This window comes from Rhea pennata, chromosome 6 (genome assembly GCF_028389875.1).
Source record: "Rhea pennata isolate bPtePen1 chromosome 6, bPtePen1.pri, whole genome shotgun sequence".
Classification (NCBI taxonomy): Eukaryota; Metazoa; Chordata; class Aves; order Rheiformes; family Rheidae; genus Rhea; species Rhea pennata.
Window position 1 is genome coordinate 37,528,245 of NC_084668.1, and position 23,317 is coordinate 37,551,561.

Sequence of the window (23,317 nt, forward strand, 5' to 3'; positions counted from 1 at the left end):
TCCTTTTTGTATGTATCCTCTCCTGTCTGTATATCCAGCTTCAATTGCTAGAGGCTGAAGCCAAGTAAATAGAGGAATAACTAACACAAACACTTCCCAGTTCTTTATTTCTTTCTCTGCCAGAACTCCTTCTGTGAATCAGAATGATTGTCTGGTATCTTCTCGTAGAAGAACGACTGAGTCTTTGCTAAGCCACACGCTAATCACCAGTGAGCAGCAGGGAGCCTTGTTGGCCTGCTTCTCCCAGCTTTGCACACTTGTGAAGCTTATCTTTAAGCTGCGAACTTGTCTACACCTACTCTGTCTTCCACCCTATCTCTGTCCATCTCTCTCTCTCTGTCATCTGGATCCTGCCTTTTTCCATGTGTTTCTCATCCAAATCTGCAATATGCAATCCATCATACAAAGCCTATTGCCCTCTTGTCTTTGTGTTTTATTAGGTACACTACTGTTCAACCTACTGCTGCAGCGAGCTGTGTAGGAAATACTTTCATGTGCTACTGGCATCAGTTTTGACTGATCTTGAGCCACTGTATACGAAGAAGTCCTAATTGTTACTGTCAGATTAAAAAAGGTCAGCTAAATTTTTTAGAGCAGTATGTGTTGAGCTGCTCAAAAAAAGTCTGAATGTCTTTTTTCTCTCTTGGTGCTAATTGAAGCTTTGATCACCTGGGTTTTGAAAGATGCCTTGCCATTTTAATTCATGAAGGAGAATAATGTGCATTCTTCTCCCACAGCTTGTGTGTTCATTAGACATTTTCACCTCTGGCTAATGAGGAACATGATTCTTTTTGAAGACTATTGTGTGGAGTTATAGAAAATATGTGATAGTTATCAAGGTCTGCAATCAGTTAGGCGACAGCATATGGAACATTTCGTCTCATTTCAGCTGCTGTCCATTGAAATTTTGCCAAAAGGCTTATTTCTTTTACAATCGTTTTTTCCTGGCAATGTCCTTTCTATTTATTTGGGGAGAGGCAGCACTTTGGGTCTCCAGATGGGGCTTCTGGTGACTATGCGTTTTCCAAAAACAAAATAAAAAGACCACAGCTTTCCACAGAATTTAGTCCTCCCATTTTGCTTCTTTCATTACAAGTAGGTTTGTAACAGTCAGACTGTCCATCTCCCTAATGCGTAGACCCCAGATTGCACGCTGGAGAGCACTAGAAAGCATACTACAAACAAAAGCTCTTAATTTACATGGGCTGCTGCTAGAAAAACAAGTGGCGCTCTTCCTTGTGTCCTACGGAAATAATAACCCGGATGTTCGTTTCCGTGTGTGAAGGATGGTTCATGGCTGTGGGTGCAACTTCTCTAGCAGGTTTTGCTCTCCTCCTGGAGACAGAACTAGCATCTGACCTGTGATGCAACCTCTACAACAGTGCTTAGATACCAGCTTGAGGAAAAATGTTGCAAGGGCATCTAAGCAGGCGCTCCTCCAAAGAGGGGCAGGAGGAGGTGGGGCTACACCGAAGACTTTTAATGACAGAATGAATGGGAAGGCGTAGAGCATTGCTGTGCAGTCGGTCCGGCATACCGACTGTGCCTCTGGTTTCTGATTCCTGTAATCTGCAAGAGTGCATCGTCTGCGCCAAATCTGGAAGAAACACGTACAAGCAGATTTTTGTTTTGTCTTGTGTTCTTTAAACTTTAGTTACCCATCAGCAAGTTGCAAGATGACAAGAGTTCTGACAGCTTGCAAAGTGGCGAAGACTTTGAAAGGCAGATTGGAGTTTTGCAATGTGTCTGCTGATCACTGGAGTTTCACAAGGACTGGTACCAGGTTGTTGAGCATCAAGGTAACAGCAGCTAAGCTACCGTGTCTCTAGGAGATGTGTTTGGCATGCTTGGAGATAGCCCACTGCAGATAACAGTGCTTGCTTAGACATAAAACTGGACAAAAGGGAATTTGTCTGAACCCTAAGCAAGGGATTTGCTTGACGACAGGGCTTTATTGGGCAAGCAAATACTTGTTGTGTAGTCTGGAAAGGAAATTATAAGATAAATTCTATGAAAAGGTGGAAGTTCATGGTCTCTGTTAATTATTATCTGATTTTCTTCACGAGCATCCTACATCTCTCTAGGGCTGATAGCAACTCCTTCAATCCATGTCAGCCTGAATCAGCGAGGTATTTAAATACAAGTGTAAATTTAGGCATGTGAGTAATCCCGTTGGGTCCATATAGGACCATTTTCAGTGTATCAGAAACCAAGCTAGCTCTGAGACTCATCAGAGGTACAGTCAGCTCTCTGTGAATACGTCAGTGTATCAGCCTTTCATTGTAGTTACTGGAACCTATTAGTTCAATTCTCCAACTCTCTTCTGCTCCTCATTACAAGAGCTGCATTACACCAGCTTTGTCAGTGTAACTCAGGCAGTTGCAGCAGAGCACAGTGGTGAAGTGAGACCTTCTGCATGAATTGTGTAGCACTGGTGCTATTTTGACATCAGAGACAAAAAGGGGACTCTTGGACATGTGTTCTGTTGGATTAACAGTTTGATAGAATTAGTAGCTTGAGGAATGAGGTTTCAGTGGGTGAAGGCGAAGAGCTCCAGCAGACTAGGGCTGTGGTACCCAGTGGATGCTGCTTTGTACATTGGGATGGGGTAGGAAACTGATTAATACCATTTCTGTCCACTGTAGATTCAGGTTTCCCTTACCTGTTCCATGGCCACTGATTTCCATGAGAAAGCGGATCTCTGACCTCCTGACAACAGACCCATTACATCTTAAAACAAAACTTGACTGCAAAGAAAAAATGAAGACGGAAAGAAGCATCCCTATTTTTCTTGTCCCTTCTTTCAGCATGCGAGTTCTCAAGTTCATTTTTGGCTCACCTGTACTTGGAGACAAACCTTTTGTTTTAATTGGTATATTTGCTAACAGACCGGTCTTCTCCTCCCTGAGAGTGTACAGCGGGCATGAACTGTTACCTGGTTCACCATGCCGTAAAACACAGCGATCATCTTCCTCCCAGCAGACTGATCCTGATTGGCAATCAGATCTGGCTTAGGAGGATGTTATTTCTCCTTGTGATGACAACAGGAGTCTTGCTCATGAATTACAAACCCATCATGATTGCCAACCTCCCCAGGGGCACCATATGAAGAGGAAGAAGAGTGCAGTTGTGTATGGAGGGGATGATACAAGTTCTGATATGGGGAGCTAAGTTCCTCCCCAAGACTGCAGATACTTTGTTCCTCAGGCTGTAGAGGCTCTGGTGGTCTGGCACTGACCACTGTTTAAACTATGTCAGAGCCATCAGGTGGGAGAGTGCCATTTCTCACCTTGATTCTTGCAGGATAGGCACCAGCTTCTCATCACTGGACAGGAAAGTGCCCCTCAGTGTGACAGAAGAAAGTGTGACACAGTTTCTTTTCTGGGCTTAGTGCTTCAAACTGAAGTGGTATGGGAGGGGAAGGAGAAAATTGACTGCAGGTGTTGCTTGATCTGTGGAAGCTGTGAGTGCAGGTACTGCACTGAGAAATGCTGTTGGCAGAAGTCACTGCATCTGGAGTGTAAGAGCCCAGGGTTCGTACTTGGTAGCTTGGTTTATCGCTGGTGACTGCCTGTAGTGTCAGTATGCCAACGCGTACGTTTGCGTCTCAGAACGGGGATCTGTGCAAGATACACTCAAGTTCACCAGGGTTTTAGAAACTGTCCAGCCACCTAAGGAGGACTGAACAGCTCTGCTGGAACGACCTCCTGGCTTGTCTCTATTGTTTTTGATACCTAACTAACTGTTTAGAGCTGATTCTGTTACTTCTGCTGTGCCCTTTAAAGTGCAATAGTTGAAGGCTTGTGATGCAATGAAAGGTGAGTTCAAAAACACCTTACTGTGGCAGATAGTTGTAACTGCAGACTAAAAGGCAGCTTCTGCCTGTAAAGATCTGTGGCCTGTGGTTAGGACTGCTGGTTCAGTATTTGAGAGCATTTTTATTTATACATTCCAGATAATTCTGGTAGGCACCTGGAGCTGGCTGGATCTGATGTGCTCTTCTACCAATGCATTAGCATCTGAAGTTTGGATCTATTGTCTTAAATGACAGATTGATGATGTTAGGTACCTCTTTTGTCACTCATTCAAGGACTGCACAGTGGCAGACCTACCAGGTCATAGCTCATCATGCTGTGGCACCTGATTAAAAAGTTTCTTGCTCATGCAAAACTGCTGCCCTACTCCGAAGCAGTTACAGTACCAGCTGCTCTAGCGCCTACCTTGTTCTGCAGTTGTAAAGCTGCAGAACGATTGCTTGAAGCCAAAGGCACACCCAAGCGCTAGCAGAAGGCAAAGAGAGCATGTGCCTGTTTTGGAGACAGTGCTAAGTGACACCCCTGGGAACTATTTTAACTTCAGTCCCAGCAATGGCATATATACCCTGGGTGGATCAGAGCTAACTGGGCACTGTTTGTACTTCAGGGTGTGTTAGCACAGGTAGCCAAGTCCCACCGTGTGTCAGAAGTGCAGTGTCTAGGGGAGCATTTGTATCTGCAGTGTGGCTATCTGACCTGGTGCAAGCTGCGGTGCTGGCTGGCTTGCCCCAGAAGTGTCTGTAGGTTTGAATTTAAAACCCGGGAGCATGGGGCTGCTACTTTAAGGCAGTGTCAGGCTCATATACCACTATCCACAGGACACGCAGAAGCAGAAGTCAAAGAGCTTCTGTAATATAGATAGGCAAGCAGTAAACCAGCAGGCCTGAGAGAAAGTTTAGGGATAAGTGATCCTAAAAGGCCAACCCATTGCATAGTTTTGCTTAAGAGTATAGTAGTTAACTATAACTACGTGGGACAAGTGACCAAATGAAGACTTACGACTGTGCTTGATATTCTGTCCATTGTTACGGGTAATGGATATTTGTAGGAAGGTAGAGAAGGAGTGAAATGCACAGCAATTAAGATGTGTGGGCTAATGGCAGTATAGGTAATGATCCCTTTATTGTAAGTTTAAAGAAGTGTTTAGTTGCCTTTAATTGCTTTTTCTCAGTGGGCTATTTTAGGGAGCATAACAAAATACAATTAAAAAAACTTCCTGATCTATGTATAAGCTAAGCTAAGTATTAGAGAGCTGAGAGAGAGGTGGTGGTTTTAGCAGAAGAAGCCCTAATAATTATTCTCCTAGGACTGTTTTCTGTCCAGTTACACCCAGCATGTGTGAGGAAACATCACTTTAGATGAGCAGTCGGAGATAGTGGGACTCACAGATCTGTTTCCCCCTGTTGCATCCATCCTTTCCTCTGCAGGAGAGAGGCAGCGTCCTTTGGGGAATGGGGACCCTTCCCTGCAGACTGGGGCTATGTTTGCCCGCAGAGAGCAGGTCCGAGAGCCCTCTTGACTTTACCTGGGAGAAGGAGCCTTTGGTGAAGCATCTCCGTGCTGAAGTGCTCAGTGAAACTGCTTTCAGGATAATTCAGCTTCTTTGTAATCCAGAAACGGGCAGAGAGACTGCAACTCGAAGCTCAGATCATTTAATGCTTGTCTGAGGCCCATGTAGTTAAATAGGGATGTAAAGAGTAGTATGTGCAATAAATAGGTGGCTTGTAACCATATAGCTGGCTCAGTAAGGAGGGAATTGGGAGAGTTATAAAAACCACGAGGAGCAAGCTAAAAGTACAGTTAGAAAATTTGAGCACTGACTGTAGACACTATTTCAGATAACTGTAAACAGACTCCTCAGATATTATATTTTGAAGCAGGTGGAAAGTGGCAGAGAAGAGCAGCACTCTTGCCTCTGGGCTGCTGTGTGGGGACACTTGGTCATGGGCTGTGTGAGTGGCAGCAACGTACAGCGTTCTTCTGCCTGTACCACAACCGCTATAGATGGTGGGGAACAAATTTTCTTGGCATTGTTGTGAAGAGCCTTAAGAAATGGAAAGTTTGAGTTGTAGGAGCTGTTAACTTTTCTACCGTAGCACCTGTGCTATCTTTCTGGCTTTTCTTTCTCTTTGGTTTTGATGATAAAGGAACTAACCCAAAACTTCTCACTAAATTTAACTTAAATGTGAATCTTCTTTTGATATTAAAGACTTTGACTTGGCTTTTGATTCATTTTTAATTCCTGCCTTTCTGCTTTTCATAGTTTCAGCCAGAAGCAAACGTGCTAAAAAAAAAAAAAAGTTGACAAAAGAAGACCTGACTGTGAGCAATGTCCAGATAGATTTCCAGCCTGTGATAGTCTAGTGCTTCCAAGAAGAGATATTTTTCCAGCAGAGATAGGATTGTCCACTTTGTTGTTGGTTATGTGGTCTTGAGAGAGTGGATGTAGTGCAGTCCTGGGTTTCCACTGTAGAAGAAATCTGGTGGGGTTTGGCCTCTTCTGCCATTTTGATATGTTGGCTGTTGTGCAGCCAACTAAATGTGTTTTGTGTCTAGAAATGTTGTGCTGTGTGCAATTATGTCTCGTCTTAGAAAGGAGATGTTTTATCAGCTTCTTACTGGAGGGAAGTAAACTGGCCAGCAATGAAGTCAAGCCCCAGCTGTGCCTGTGCCATACACCAGCTCTTGTCCTGGCTTGGGTGCTTGGTGTCCTCCAGTAGCTCAGGGTTTAGCTTGGCTGTGCCAAGGGGGCCTGTGAGATGTCTTTGGAGAGAAGCACTGGGGAGCTGCTTGACTGGTTATTACAGGAGGCAAGTTTGAATTCCAGAGGAAAAAAATTACCTGTTCCGTTTTCAGAAAAGAGGTTTATAGCAGGCATGCAGTAAAAAAACAAACTGTACTGCAGATCTTCGGGGATTCTGCAGATCTGTATCATCCATCCTGTAAATGGGGAAATGGGGAGGGCTGCTAGAGCAGAGAATGCAGCTGGAACTATATTCATCCACTTTTTGACTGTTTTTTTTTTTTTTTAACTGCCACAACATATATATATATATATTTTACTTCATGTGTGAAGTGCTTAGTGCAGTGAGACCTGAGCAAGTTAACTCTTCAAGTTGTTTTGACAATATGCATAAAAGCTACCTATACTGTGGGAAGAGCAGTCACCATTTCTCTTGGCCATCTCCATCCTCCAAGCTCTTGAAGAGCCTTACAACCTCTCCAGAGCCCAGGGAGTTGTGTGCTGAGGTGAAGTTGCTGGTGAGTAGGAAGGAGAAATTGGATTGTAAGTGGTGTATGTCACAGTGGGTGTGTGTGCAGGAAACATTTTAGTTGAAACTACAACAAAGATTTATTCTGTGCTACATAGAGATGCTTCTGAAAAGCATGGAGACAAAAGGACCTCACAGCAGCTCTTTTGTTTGTTATTACTACTACTACTACTATTATTATTATTTTTATTTTATTTTATTTTTTTTTTAGTGAAAATCTCTCCCAGCTAAGTCCGGACTGGGTCAATTGGCCTTTTTTATAGCCTGTAAATCACACTTCACAATTAAAAACAAAACTGAAAAGATAAGATAGGTTGGCCACTTAGGGATATGGTAACACCTCCGCTAGAAATGTAAGCAAGAATAATTACTCCAAGAATGCTCAACAAACAAACTGAACTCTTAATTAAGAATAATAAATCAAGGAGGGGAGGGAAGTATTTGAATGTCTCTCCCTTGCTGTAACTGAACATGCATGCAGTTTATGACTGCTCAGGGATGTCCTTCTGCATTACTTGAACAGAACGTAGGGTCTTTAATAGTACAGCAGTGCTTGCGTTCGACTGAAGTTATTTCTGCACCAGTCTGGTGCGTACAAGAGCAAGAGGCCTGTTGTGGGGAGGAAAAGACATGCAGATTCCTATCAACTATTGCAATGTGAGTGAGGCTTGAAGGTCCTGGTAATGGCGCTGGATTTTGGCCCTCAGGAGCTAGGTGGATGTTAACTTTTCCAGTCCTTCCACCGATGTGGACTTTGCTTCCTGAAGGAGTACCTGCCAGGTAGATCTTGCAACTGTGGCTGCAATTCAAGGCAATTACCCCAGCTTGTGCCAATGTATGGCAGAACTTACCTGAAATGGAGTTGGTATCTGGGTGTTGCCAACTTGCAGGGGGAATCCATCCCTGGAAACAAAGGCTGAGAGAAGCAGATTCCCGAGGTCTACTTTCGATGCCAGTAGCATGAGCTGGATTTCCAGGAAGGCTCGGAAAGTGCAAAGGTCTGGTCCAGAGCCAGTCAAGGCACCCAGCTGACCTCTTTGCTTTGATTATGCTTTGAGTGTGGCAGCTCTCATGAAGCAGCTGCTTGTTTGCAGACACAGCCTGTGGCCCAGAGGCTGCTGCTGCTCTTGCTTCAAAATCCCTTTCAGAAAGAAGCATTTTCCCTGTGCCAGGGAGGGTCCTTCCTTTGGAGGAGTCACTGCTTCTCGGAGGCATTTTACAGTGAACAGCTTTCTCTGATGAGAGGCTCAGTGAGATCTGGGAGCTGCAGTTTCTTTTTGAGCTAGATCTAGGAGATTTAGCCACAAAATCTGTGTTTATAAGTGTAGAGGGAGTTCGGTGTTGTTGACTTTCCCACCCTATGGTTTGGAGAGGCTCAGAAATGATGGCTAAACCTGTTGAGACTGACTGGATGTTTGATGCTAATGAGGAAAAAATGCAAGGCTAAAGCCATCCCAGATACACAGAATTCAATTACTTCGCAGTGTGGTTTGGTTTTTAGTGTATTTTGCAGTACATTAGTAATTGATCGGCACAGTATTTATAACTGCAGAGAAGCTCTAGATGAATGTCTGCCATGATTGTTACAAAATGTTCAATTCTGGGAATGAAATTTCTCCTCACTGTGATTGTTCATCTCATTTACAGCTAATGGAAAATAGCTCTTCTGCTCCTTGCTGCAACAAATTGATCTTGGTTCTTCTCTAAAAATCCCAGTATGAAGAATTCTTCTGTGTTTTTTTTTTTTTAATCGAATTGTAAGATATGCTGAGAACTTCTGCTTGGTGGACCAGCTTGGCACATTTTCTCTGGCTTAGACTGGTGAGGTTTCTGCAGTGGCATTTGCTCAGTGACTGCAGCTCCAGGCCCAGGAGGCAGCCCCACTTTTGTTCCAGAAGTAGAAGTTTCTTAGGGTGCAAAGGGTTCATCTTCCACATTTCAATCCCCTATTAAATGCTTAAAGTCACTGGCAAATCTACTTCCAGCTTTGCCTTTTCTCTTTCCCTGTTGGTTGCTGGTGATTCTGGTGCCTGAATGAATCTCCCAACTCATTCTCTTTCTGCCTATTTACTGGTCATCTTTTAGTGGAAACTGGACTTCCCAGGTGGTTTCTCATCCAGCTCCTGGATAGGCTAAGAAAGATTTAATTTCTAAATCAGGCAAAAACTGTTATGTTAGTCTGGTATAAGTGAAGAGCTAGCTGCGCCATTGACTCCTTCAATGACTTTTGTAAAATCTCACTTTGTGTCCTGTTTTCCTCAGCTGAACCTAGTGCTAAGTCTATAATAGATCCTCCATTTCGCATTTGCCTGCAGGAATGTCCCTTCTGAAGCCATGGGAAAACGGCAGCAAGGAGGTTGCTAGCATCTCAGGAGCATTCGTTCTATTTGCTGTCTACCCAGAGGGGCAGAAGAAGGGGGAACTGAGGCTTGTGTCTGTGCTCTGCTGGGAGATCTGCGGGTGAATGGCATTTGTGACCATAAATCAAGGTGCAACCCAGGCTGTCTCTGCAGAAAGCCTGGGTTTGATAGTCAGACTGCTGAGGTGGGAGTGCAGCTGATGGCTGCTGCACACAGACCTAAACTACAAATATTGGAGGTGGTTTTTTTTTTAAGAGGCCTGAGCCAGGCTAATGATGACAGGCTCAGTACCAGGTTTAGAGTTGCCCACAGCCTGCAGTGTGGGCTGGAGCTGGCATGTCTGTTAGGAGAAGGTGTTGTGAAACTCAGCAAGATCCCTGTTGCCAAAGCGGTGGCACAGACATGCGGTTGAGGTGGGTTCTTGTAGTGGGCATTGCCCTGCTCTTGGATGGAAGAAGACCCATCAAAGGGGGAAGGCGGTGATTGCAGGTCCACAGCACCCTGCTCAGCAAAGATTCTACTGCCTGGAGCTGGGGGTGTGTGCTGACTAGCCCTCCCCACATCTGCCACTTTGGGCTATGTGACAGAGCTGTACACGAGGTGACAGCCACAGTGCTCTGCTTGGGACAGTAGAGTCCCTGAGGGAGAAAAAGAACTGCAGATTGATTAAAGTGATCGTTCCTCTCTGTTGGTGTGAGCTTGCTGAAAGGAAACGAACCAGGAGCATGATGTGGAGAGGGTTTTATTAACCTGCTGTATAAGAGCATTTTAAATTCATGCGGTATACCTGCATCTGCTCTCATGGTGTGGGATCTCATGTTGATTAGCAAAAAGCAAAAGCTGCTTCTGCCTTCAGCTTCCACCCTCCTCTAACAGCAACGCTGCTTTCTTAGGGCTGTCATGTTACGGCAGATACCACAGGAGGCTAGCTTCCCTCCTCGTGGGTGCGATTCGGCTCTCCTAAACGCTCGCTGAAACAGCTACTGCTTTGTAGGATGTTTCCCTCTAGGCTGCTTATTCCATGCTTACCTCTTTCAGGACAACTTATGCCTCTCCCTGAGATAACTGAGACCACGAATGTCTGTCTGATCCGTGAGTTTCTCTCTTTCCCTGTCTGACAGGGGAATAGGCCTACATTTAGAATTTTAGTTTTTGACACCAGTCCAGTTAAGCATGCACTTATTTTTTTGGTGGCTGGGGAGAAGAGAGGGGCATAACACAAGGCATGGGAGGCATGTGTCCTAGGTGTACCTAGGACTAGGTGTTACCTGTGTAAACATCAAGCCTTTTCCTCCTGCATTTGAGTCTCTTCATGTACCTTTCTCTAGGCGCAGACAGCAAACTTGGTTCTGGAAGATGGAATGAAGATGAAGGGCTATTCTTTTGGCTATCCATCCTCCACAGCAGGAGAAGTTGTGTTCAACACTGGTCTTGCGGGGTAAGGTAAAAGCAAACAAGGTTTAAGGAAGCAAACTATTCTTGGAGTACGTTATAGTGGGAGGGAGATGGTAGAGCAGCTGCTTTTTCCATAGGGTGCTTATTGAAGCCCGTGGGGTGTTCTTTACAGAAGCACTGCACTCTAAGGATATAGAGAGGGAATGAGTTAATGAAGAGACTTCAGTTAGTCCTTTTGTGTCATAGAGAGGACTTGTGATGGTGGACAACTTTAAAGATTGATATGACTAACACCATGGTAGTGAGGTATGTAGAGATCCAATTGAAATGCAGACACTGCTGATTTAGAGCAGAGGAACTGCTCAGTGGCTTACAGGAACAGGACAGTAAGAATCTCAGGAAAATTTCTGTGATGTCCCTCCAATTTCTGGGTCAAATACGGAGTATGAAACATCTGTAGCCTCCTGGGCAGTAGAACTTGGTATCTGAGTGCAAAATTTTTAAATCTGGAGGTTCTCAGGTTGGGTTCTCCTGTATGACATGTGGTGGCTCATACCACAGTTCAGAAAGCTTTTGAACTCTGTGCCCCTTCCAGCTAAAGGAGAGAGTCGAATTGCCTAACCTAGCATGACTCCAGTGTCGTCCTGAGTGGTGAAGCTTATGGCTGGCTTAGGACAGCAGCCAAAAGCTGCAAATCCTCCTGGTGAATTGTTCTGAGTAGAGAAAATCTGACCAGAGGAATGAGGTCTTTGGTGAGAAGGACATGTTCCTGGGGAGGTGAGACAGCTCTGAGGTTGGTTCTTGAGCTTTGCCTGCAGTCTTTCATAGCTGTCCTTGCCCAGCAGTCTTGTGCTCTCCAAATTCTGCTCTCCCTTTGAGAAACCAGTACCCACAGGATGAGTTTTTAAATGGTCCTGTTGGTAAGAATGTTAAATTGCTGCAGAGGGGAATCTGTTTGCAAAGTTTTGCATTAGTAGCCAATTATTTAAGCGTTTTGACAGCACTAATTACTTGCTGTGTTAATATACCTGCCAGCAAACAACTGTTTAATATAGATCAGAATGATGGAGGGCAGCAGAGTTCTCTTCTCTGTGATAGATTATGGGCAATAAATCTTGTCACGTCACAAAAGTCAGGCAGGGCCTGATGGATTAATTTCCCTTCCACATGTTAGTGTGGCAGCAGAAGCTGTTTGCTCATTTTCTGGTGATTTGGAGAGGGTGTGTGTGAGAAGGGAGAACTGTTTTGCTCTGTGGAGCATATGGGGATGGAAGGAACATGCGAAGCTTAAGGTTCTATCTTCAGTGCAGTCGCCAGAAACTTAACCTTGATTGATTTGGGGAGGAGGAGGAGAGTTTGCAGCGTCGTCGTTGCAGATCATAGGAAAAACAGCTGCTAGTCCAGAGGCTGCTGCCCAGTTAAAGAAATGCTGCAGCTCTGCCTGGAGCTGCTGAGCAAGGCATTGTGTCTGAAGGAACCCAGCTAAAGGCTTTCATTGACACAGCAAGGGGCTAAGTGCCTGCGTGGAGGAGGTGCTTTGGCAAGGTTGCGGCCTTCTGCAGCCTGTTTGGGCCTATAGCTCTTTGTCCATACAGGGAGCAAGAGGCTAGTAAAGGGATGTTTTTTGCCATGGCAGGTTTTAAGCCACAGAGTATTGCTTTCAGTGACCTTGCTGTTTCTAGACCCTGAGTGGGGTCAGAATGACCTCTGTGGTGCGACAATTAATATGTTGTCCTGTACCTTGTCTCCTCATCTGGACTCCCACACTCTGATTCATGTTGTAGAATAGGGAGGCAAAGTGCTTCATGTATTTAGAGCTTTTGAGTTTGAAGTAGCTGAAGCCAGCTGAAATGTTGTCTAATTGCTCTAGGATAGAGGGCAGAGAGCACCATTTTAGGTGTAGCATGTTGAAATTTCATTAAAAAATGTGCTAGGATGAACTTCTTGGAAACATTTACTCAAAAAAATCCCCCCAAAACAACACCCCAAACCCTAGTGTTGCAGCCATCTGTTTGGAATGGAAGAAAAAAGGAGGGGATGAGTTTCTCAGTTAACAAAGAATTAAAGCCCCTGAAATGTTTCCATATTTCAATTAGCTCAATAAATACATTTGCTTCCAGTATGTCTGCATGTGTTTCCCATGATATTCTGGTAAGAGAAGTGATTGACAGGAATTTCCTGAACTTAGTCAGGGCTTTGGGCAGGCACAGAGAGGACTGGACCTTGCAGCGTCTGTGGAGCTTCTGCTTCTATATGCTCCGCGAGGCATCGTGCCTGCTTAAAGAGCATTATGTCCCAATGCAGAGCTATGCCTCTGTACCTCAGCCAAGCCCAGTGGCTCTTTGTCCTTGTTTGCTGATTACAAATAACATGCAAAGGTTAATTACATTAGCTTTGTCGTTAACAAAGAGTGTTTTTTTTTTTTTTTTTTTTTTTTTTTTTTTTTATTGGACGCTTAACCAGTTGACTGGGAAGGAGAAAAAGATGCCAAATGTACATGTGCCATGTGCTTACTGCAATCACACTGCACCTAGTGTGGATGTTTACCCTGTGGCAGGAAATATAGGTTTGAACATAAGGAGAGGCCTATGTGGAAATATTTCGTGGCCATTGTTCATTTGACACATCAGTTCTCAGAGCTGGCTGCTGTACTGCGTTGTCTGTATCTGCCTGCAACCATTCTGGGTTTTGTAAAGATTTTCCCAATATTTGACAATTAATCTTCTGGCAGCAATTCATGTTCCATAAAAATGTTTCTTGTGACTTGCTGATATCTGGTAGGTGGTTGGAGTAGCTAGTTATGTACTATTTAAACAATGATGACAATAATAAATTATCTTCTATATAGGGCAGATTCATCTTGGAGTGTCTCAATGTGTTTGGCTAAATATTGGTGTAGATAACTTCATCAGTTGCTGAATTGCAGCTGCTTTGGGGTTGAAAAACAGCAATTGTTTTAACAGCTTGCAGTATGCAACAGAAAGTGAAGGCCTATTTACTAATCTGAAGCCGCAGAATAGAGGTGTGGGTAGGCAGACCAGAATTACCCTGTCACCCTGCTTGGGGTTGAAAGTGAGAATGGATCTGCTGGATCCAGAACTGATACAGGAGGTTTTGCAAAATCTTAGATTTGATTTCCCCAAAATCTTAGGTTCGAGCATCCATTACAGTAACATATTTCATCACGTTTCTAGATCAGCCCTTATTGGGGAGAAAATTCAGGCAGGTGCTTGAACATAGTTGCATTTTTTCCACATAAACACTGTTTCTGTCTTTTGTCCTATGGAAATTCAGGTCTATCTTATATTTATTTATTTGCTCTCTCGTTTTCCTCTCACCTTTCTATTGCTTATTGACCTAGATACACTGAAGCCTTGACAGATCCCAGCTACAAAGGACAGATTCTTACACTAGCTAACCCCATAATTGGGAATGGTGGAGTGCCTGACACAGCTGCTTTGGACGAAATGGGCCTCAGGAGGTTTTTAGAGTCTGATGGAATCAAGGTAACACCAGAGTTGATCGTGGGGATTGGGGTGGAGGGGGCGCTAGAAAGTTGGGCTTTTGCATCTGTGCATCAAAAAATTTCAGCCTCATAGAAATGGAAAGGAATCAACAATTCTTAACTTTTTTATTTGTTTTTCTTCTGGGTATTGACCTCTGCAGGAATGGTGGCAGCAGATACTGACTTGCTTTCTATACCAGACTATGTGCTATCTGAAAGTAATGTCCTATTAGTGATACACAGGGCACATTTTGTGAACTGCTGTCCTGGATGGCTTTTTTTTCACATTCCCTTCCCAATAAGATAAGTCTGTGTCTGCCCAGGACTGGCTGCCACAGAGAAATAAATGCCAGAGAAGCTCCTGTGTGCATAGATTTTTCTCTGTGTACCTACACTGTCACACACAGGGGAGGTGGCGGTTGTGTGCAGAACGTGGTACTTGCTAGTGCAGGAACCAATACTTAGGCTGTACTGGAACCTGTGCTGTCCCAGCTAGGCTTCTCTTGAGGGACTGAATCATGTCTCTGGTCTGTACAGTCTTCCCTGACCCAACTGGTAGCATATAATAAATTAAAGGAAGCCATATGGTATTCTGGCCCATTCTGTCATTAAAAATTATCAGTGTAGTGGGGTGTAGTATTGTACTGGATGAACAAACATTCCAGGAGAGATTTTTTATGCTGGAGGAAGGATGTAACTTTTTTTCCTGAGTAAGAATAAAGGAACAACAGGGGAAATTTAGGTAAAGATCAAAAGTTAATGCTGGTAAGTGTGTTCCAAAAGAGCAGCATGTCAAAGCAACCGAGAAGCCCATTTCTGCACTGTAAGGCCATCTTTGATGGCCCAATGTATGAAGTGGCCACAAAGAAGAGGGAAAGTCTGTGTGCTTTCTAGGCATCCCTTTGCATTGGCTAGGAGCAGGAGTGTATCCATGTGGTAGTGGCAGTACTGAAAAATGAAACATAATCAAGTAACTCCAGTGCCAGTGAAATGCTTTATCTGTCCTGAGGTGAAATGACTCCTCTATAAGCTGCTAACAATGGAAGTGGAGTTGCCTTTTGAAAAGAAATGCCACTTAAAAATGAAAAGCTTTCTTAAAAAAAAAAAAAAAAAAAAAAAAAATCCCCCCTTCCCCCCAAAAAGAAAACAGGGCATGTTTTCTCAGTTCAAGCAAATTTGCAGCTTTGCTTACCTGGAAGCCAAATTCTTTTATGAATTTTCAACTAAAATGACCCAGGTAGGATCATGACAGAGCATGGAAACGTTTGTATTTGCCAGTTACTTGTTCTATGCACTTCCACTGTGAGGAACGAGTATTACTTTCTTTTCATTGTATGAAAACAGCCACCAGGTCAGAGAATGGTCTGTTTATCCTAGGTTCTCGTCCATGATATGACTTGCAGTGGATGAGAAGTGAAAACCTGGAAGGTAGAGGACAAGTAGAGCGTGAACCTTCAGTGTAAAATGCCATTTCTTCTCTCTGCAGGCTTCAGGTTTGGTTGTGTTGGATTACAGTAATGAATATAGTCACTGGCAGGCTGCTCGGAGCCTGGGAGAGTGGTTGCAGGAAGAAAAGGTGAGAGAGCCAGAGGTAACTGCATTATGGGAACAGACCTGTATGGATGGGAGTAGGGGAAAGAACTGCTGGCCTTGTGCTGGTAACTACTCTTCTCCTCCGATGCCTTTACCAGTCTGTACTGGGCTCATCCTGTGTTTGCTAGTTCTAGTTCTTCATTTTTCTTTTTCAAAATACAAAGTTATTTCCAAGATCTGTTCAGCAGAAATGTTAATTAAATGGGGGATATCTTTATAAAAATCGTCCACATTAGGTTACATTCTCTCATCAGTAGTGCTGTTCCTAGTGGTTGCCACAGTCATAACCTCAAAAGATGTTTGTTCCCAAAACCCCGTTGTCTTGAAGGCAAGGGAATCAAGGATGTGTCAGTAGAGTGCTGCTGATATACGCAACTGGGAGAGGTTAGGGGAAATAAGGCAAAATGGGGCTCAGAAATGAGGTAGGGATTTGTCACGTTAACTTTTTTCTTTTTTTCACCTATGCTTTTTAGTGCAGAAACTAGAAGATTTTGAGAAGAAATCTATTTATGAGTGAGAATAGGGACAAGTGTGCGGGGAAAAAAAATAATAGGTAGTAAAGCTGCTAAGAGCTAGTGCTCCCTAACCAAGGATGTGCTTTTGTGAGCAAAGTGATCTTGGCTGCTCAGTTCCTCGGTCTGAACTGCTTGTTCTCCAACTTGCTCTTCTCTAATGTTTCCTTTAGGTGCCTGCTCTGTATGGGATTGACACCAGAATGCTATCCAAATTAATTAGAGACAAGGTATGATCCCCTTCCCTTGCTTGAGGTACATTAAACTGGTCATTACTGGACCCTTTTTCTGACATCGCAGGTGACTGGGGTAGCAGTAGTAGCTGCTGGGTTGCCTTGACCTCAAGGTGCTGCTCAGATGCTCATGCTCTTCCAAAGGCTCTGTGTCTTGTGTACGGCTGTGGCACTGTTTACATCCCACGGATCTCCCTCTCCTTGGCTCTGTTCCAGGTTTCCTCTTCTATGTATGTGAGCCAGCACAAGCTGATTTAAGTGACAGGCGTCAGCTAGATGTGCAGACACTCAGAGAGGCAGCAATGCTTCTGTGGGATTTTGTGCACATTAGTTTGTAGGCAGAACCAGCTCTGTTCAGCAGAAACTCCTCTGCTCCCTAGAGACATAAAGGAATGCTTACATTGACCTAAACTGGATTACTAACTCAGGCCAATTTTCCTTGCCTGAAGCAAGTTATTTTTTAATAGTCATTATTTTTTTCTGGTTCCTGAGAGCTGACAATTGAAGGACATGTGCAGGATTATGTTACTGAATGGGGGTTAATGTTAAGGTACATTTTACATTGACTAAAACAGCGATCAAAGCCACTCTGAATATAAATTGTTGTGCCTCTGGGGTTCTTCTTTTGTAATAGATTATTTGAAGAAGCTCTTTTCCATTTTGTTTAGATGATCAATTTGCAATCTGCAGTCCAAACCCACACCCTCATTCATTTTGTGGAATAAAATATGAATGACCCAGTTTGAATAGAAGAATATATGCAGAAGTGAATTCTTATGGGAAGGTGGGAGGTTGTCTGGCTCTTAAACAGCAGACAAATGCACTACAATGTTTGGTTCAATGGCAAATGGCAGTACATTTTCTGCTTTCTTGATAGATGCCATTTAATGGATCATCATTCCTTTCACCCAAAGTAAATATACTTTCAATATTTATCCAGTAGCTTAGCAGACAGTGTATGGCAGTAAGGCACATTATATATATAGAGAGAGAGTCCAGCGCAGGGCTATGAAGATGCTCAGAGGGCTGGAGCACCTGCCCTATGAGGAACGGCTGCAGGAGCTGGGCCTCTTCAGCCTGGGGAGGAGAAGACTGAAGGGGGATCTTATCAAGGTGCCTAAGTGCCTGAAGGGAGGGTGTCAAGGTGATGGGGACAAACTCTTTTCAGTTGTCCTGTGTGACAGGACAAGAGGCAACGGGCAAAAACTGAACCACAGGAGGCTCTGCCTGAACGTGAGGGGGAATTTCTTCACTGTCAGAGTGACAGGGCACTGGAGCAGGTTGCCCAGAGAGGTTGTGGAGTCTCCTTCTCTGGAGATCTTCAAGGCCCACCTGGATGCAGCCCTGTTTAACATGCTCTAGGTGACCCTGCTGAGCAGGGGGATTGGACTAGATGATTTCTAGAGGTCCCTTCCAACCTTACTGATTCTATGATACTGGGATTCTAGTGGTGTTGGTTTATGGTTTTTTAAAATGATGCACAATGTAACCTTTTCCCTCAGTCTTCTCAATCAGTGTGTTTTTTTTGGGGGGGGGGGAGGGGCGCAGAGGGAAACCCTGATATTTCACTCCCTGCCCTTTTATAAATGGGGGGGAGGGCGTGTGAGAACTGGGCTTAATTGTGATAAATGCATAAATGAGCAGTAACTTGTTAAATCAGATTCTAGAGGTAGATGCGAGGTACCATTTCACTGAGTAACCCAGTGTCAAGGTAAGCCACAGAGTGCTTGGGAGTTGGCGAGGGCTTTGTCATCAGCTTTTGTTGGGCTGGCTTCAAGGGGAGGTAGGGTGTCAGCCACAGTTAAGAGCAAAACTCTGCCTTTAAAACTTAACCCTAGTAGCACATAATGACAATGTTATATCCTGGGTCTTTCTTGCCTTAGGGAAGTAGTAAGGATATTTGAGACAAGCACCAGTTTAGGGTAAGAATATTACCGTAAGAAGGGAATAATTCCTTCCCAGAGTCATAACCAGATGCTTTGGAGCATGCTGTTTCTTTTCCTCTGCACTGGCTCCTTCTAGCTCCAACTAGCCTTCCTTCCATGAATCTTCTGCTTTCTTTCTGGGCAGTGGTGGTAGCTGCAACCTGGATGATACTTCACGTAGATCACCAGGCCTGCAGCATTGTTGCCTCGTTTGGTGCTGCCAATAAAGGAAACTTTCTAAGTTCTGTCTTGCTGAGGTCAGTGAACCAGTTTGCAGGCAGTACATATTACTCATGGAGGTATCAGTGAACCCATGAACTGTCCCAGTGTGTATGTTAGTGTGATATCCACAGGGCAAGCTGCATTTAACATGTTTTTATCATTGCAGTGTGATGTATTGAAAAGGTGATCAGCAACCACTGACTTAGCTGTTTCACTTTCCCCTTCCCATCCTTGAAAAGTTTTTTATTGCCTGCCTTGTCCCACTGTTGAAGTAGTTAATCCAAGGTTAATTCACTTGATTTAGGAGTGGGGCAAAGCCAAAATGGGGAATTTCCACTGAGCAGTTTAATGGGCAAAAGATGGAGGAGGACATGCTGGCAACTGCTGGCTTCTGTGGGTGGTAAGAGCAGCAAAGAGCAGAGCTTACTGGAGGTAACTTTTTTTTTTTTTTTTTTTTAATAGCTCATTCAGAAAACAGCTGTGCTGACCTGCCTCCCACACAGCTTTTCTTTACAGTGGCTCTGCTGCCTTTCAGGTACCCGCAGTGGGTGGTGGAAGACCTCACAGAAGGCTTCCAAGCCAAAAAGCTGCAAGCTGCCTTGTGGATTGCTCCCAGACTTACAAAACAGGGATTTGGGGAGCTGAATTTTGATCCCCCTGGAAGACAACCCATTTTACTGTCACTAGACAGCTTGCCAAACTGCCTATTAACAGGTTTTACTGCTGGCAGTGCCTCTTCCCCAAGTGGAGGCTGTTTAAACAGCTTTTTGATACCAAGGAAAGCTTATAAACTTCTGAAGTTGCAGAAAGTGGTTATAAGCTGTCAAGAAACCATCTCCAAGCAGCTGTTCTAGTTCCTCTGCTTGTCATCACCTGCCATAGTATTCACAGCTACTTCTTTGCTCATGCTTAGCTGTTTACTGTTGTATTTCCACAGGGCACTGTACTTGGGAAGATTGAATTTGAAGGTCAGCCTGTGGAGTTTGCAGACCCAAATAAGCAGAACTTAATTGCAGAAGTGTCAACCAAGGTGAGAACTTCTTCTGTAGTCCCAATGCTGCATGCTTTGAATATTAACTGCTTCCCATTTGCACAACAAGTTGTCTATTTTGCCCAAACAAACAGTTTGGGGACCTTTTCTAAACTATGTACCTTTTTAGACCTTTAAAGGAGTGTGACCATAACATCGTCTTCCTGGAATCCCTGTCTTATCAGTAATCTGGGCTGACTTGTTTTGGTGCACAGTAGTTGCTTAGTTTCACTTACATGGTTACCATGAAGGCATATGGCACACTGGATGATGTATGCTGTGTTCTGGAAAGTGCAGGTGTAGACTTTTGCTGTCATCATAGGACCATTCGTTCCCTCGTTAGGATCTTTAAGATCAATGGGGCTCTGCCAGTGGTTGCTTGGGTACTTTTCCCCACATGAGCTGGTGTGTTAGTGGCATAAGTGAGAAACAGTCGTGAGCAGAATGGGCATTGAGCAAGTGGGAGTTTGAAGTGCAGCCTGTGTCCACACTTGGCTTTACATGGGCGACTAGCTGCCTGGAGCCATCTGACTCCGTAGGCTGCCTTGCAGATTTCAGCCTTGGGAATCTCACCAACTCATGCCAAGGCCTCCACTGTATTTCGAGTCAGAGCCTTGTTGCTGTGCGGAAGGATGGCAATTGCTGATTGAGATTTTTATGATGTATGATTACAAGATGCAGGCGGAGCCATTTTCAGCAGTAAGTCAGCAATAGGTAAGGTTGCTGATGCTAAACTCTGCAATTACTAAGAGAGAATTACTCTAAAGACATTGCAAGTAGCATCTAAAAAGGGGATACAGTAAGATTAACAGAGCTTTCGTGATCTCGTTATGTTTATAACTTCATTTTATAGGCGTAAAAAGCAACATCACAAATAAAGCTGACAATGAAGTAAGCTGTTCAGTGTTGGTAATTACTGGACATGATAATCTATCTGTTACCAAACAGGAATCTGTTTGTCAATTATACGTTAGAAGTGACTGATTATACGTTAGAAGTGACTGATTGATAACCCCCACCCCCAGATGCCGGTGGTGTAGGCTGTATTTGCTAAAGGTGGGAGAATGTAGAAAGTTGCCGATGTTTTGGAGGAACTTTCAGCAGAGACTTATTTTGGTGTATGTGATGGTCTGGGTCCCACCAGACAAGAGGTGTTGAAGCGTTTGAAGCTACTAGGTCACTTCTGTCTGGACACGCAGTCCGCTGTACTCTTTTCATTCCAGAGTTTTTCTTCTCAATGACTATTTGCTTGCAGCCTTCCCACATCATATTTTCAGCCAGTTTTAGACTCAAATTCTTTATGTTTGTTTATAGACTGTGCAGTAAGCAGATGAGGGAAATCCTTTGGCTTTGGAAGGAACATACTTAATAGGTCCCTGATCCAGTTCCCAGTCTGGTTTCCTGGCTATACATAATTCTGGCCAAATGCCGGGGTCAGTGCTCTGCGATTCAGAGGCAGCATGAATATGAGAAGTGGTATGGGGAATGGATGTGAAGAGAACAACATCTAAAATCAGTCTCGCTGCTGAAGGAAATATGTTAACAAATCACAGTGTAAATAATTGGACAGAGGAAAGTTCTGAGATAAAAGTGATTAAAATAACTCAAGCAGTTTTCTTCCCTCTGGCAATTAGAACAATCAAGGAGACCCCTTGAGGGTGATCTTTACTTCATAGTTTTTCATAGATCTTCAAGTGTGGATGCTGTCAGGAACTGAGGGCTCTCTTAAAGCCCTTTTAAAAAGGAAGGTGAATTTTTCTTAAGGGACTCTGGCACACAGTATCAGTTGCTTTCAGTGAGAACTTAGCAGCTCAGTTCCCTTGATACTTTTGAAGCCCAGTTCCCAGAAGCCAGAGGGCAGCAGGTGGAAGAAGAACCATATTGTTGTCAGTTCCACCATGGAAAAAAAATCCATTTTTGTATTGGTGACCGTGAAGGTGTTGTCGTATTTGCTTATCAAGGACAGCATGAGTCATATTAGAAGCCTTGAGGGATCTGTCAAGACTGAGTTTCAGCAGAATTTCAATTCCATTCGTTCTTGAAAAAGGAACTGTAGCAACCTATAAATAAGTTGCCACCTACTTACAATGTGTGAACCACCAGATATGTTCTGATACAACCTCTGCTTTCAGCGTTACACAGCAGGAGTTGTGACAGCAGTGGTCACAACTACTGGCTCAGTGTAAGTCATGTACACTCAGGGGAGGATTGTGGACCATTGGCGGTTTGTGTGCTGCAGTCTGCAACCTTGTTGTGAAGGGAGGCAACTCCCCGCGTCCCATCTCTTCCTCCTTTGCTCCTGACACAGCAGTCAGTTACTCCAGATGGTGAGCAGAGCTGTCCTCACACAGGACGTGTTATCACGCACATCATAAACATCTCTTGATCTCAATCTTTGAAGATAAAGGATCAAACAAAGATTAAATTGGGATAATGCAAAGGGAGGTGTTGTAATATCCTGCTAATAAACTTCATCTTGGGCTCCCCATAGAGGAGATGCTTTTCTTTCTGGTTGGTGGTATTCCTTCAGTGAAAAGGTTATTTGTTACCTAGCACCAGGCAGAACGAGCATGAAGTTTAACATCTCTTCATAAGGCGGCCCAAGCAACCAAGGTGCCGAGGAAGCTGGTTAAAAAGGAGTTATTTAGTGTTAAAAGAAAAAAAACAAAAACACTGGTGTGTTGAACAAGAGAATAGCCACTTTGGATGAAGTACAATCAGGAGTATCAGCTTTCAGGAGCTAAGCTTAGCTTGGGGTAAGCACAGGGTGTTTTTTTGGTTTGGTTTTGGTTTTGTTCTTTTTTAAAGAAGGAAGAAAGGTGCCTTGCCTGCTCATTGTCAAGGCCTGTATAACATACAGTAGTGATTTGACTTCCCCATCTTGCAGCCTTGTTTGGAACCAGTAGACAAGTGGCTGTACAAAGCAAGATGGTCTAGATTTGGGACTGAGGCAGATGGCCCATGATGGCAGTTTACATTCTACAGTTGGGTAAGGGGCAGAAACTGGAAGAGGAGGTGCCAAGAGAGGTATTGCCTGACACGTAAAACTCTCGGAGCCATATAAACATGGGTCATGCTCAGTGGTGTACATGGCAGATGACTGGTCTATACTGCTGTGATGCACTAGAGATCATAGAAAATATATGTGGTATATTTTGATCTTAATGTGACCAGAGGGTCAGAGTAGTCTTTAAATGTGATGGATCTTTAGCCAGTGCAAAGAGGTCTTGCTCCACTGGCATCGGCGGAAGGACTTCTCTTCAGCAGAGACTCTCTCCCAGTATATCTGGCATTTCTCTTGGACTTCAAAAATCTGTGAGAATTTGCTTGCTACTTCACTGGTAATGAGGTGAAGCACAGCAAAGAAGCTGTTGTCATTAGCTATGGAAACATCTGATGTTTTCAGGGATTGCTGTTACTGCTGTAATTAATATATAGAGCAGCATTAAAGCTTC

At 44.0% G+C, this 23,317-nt stretch overlaps 1 protein-coding gene across 1 annotated transcript in view; it reads left to right on the forward strand.

Moving 5' to 3' along the window:
* Positions 1 to 1,676: 1,676 nt before the first annotated feature.
* The window catches only part of CPS1 (carbamoyl-phosphate synthase 1), a 94,152-nt gene continuing 72,511 nt past the window's right edge, over positions 1,677 to 23,317 (forward strand). The window contains exons 1-6 of the mRNA XM_062578995.1: positions 1,677 to 1,799; positions 10,776 to 10,885; positions 14,204 to 14,348; positions 15,834 to 15,923; positions 16,626 to 16,682; positions 19,770 to 19,862. Of these exons, the coding sequence (XP_062434979.1) occupies positions 1,677 to 1,799; positions 10,776 to 10,885; positions 14,204 to 14,348; positions 15,834 to 15,923; positions 16,626 to 16,682; positions 19,770 to 19,862 (618 nt within the window). The remainder of the gene's footprint in view (positions 1,800 to 10,775; positions 10,886 to 14,203; positions 14,349 to 15,833; positions 15,924 to 16,625; positions 16,683 to 19,769; positions 19,863 to 23,317) is intronic.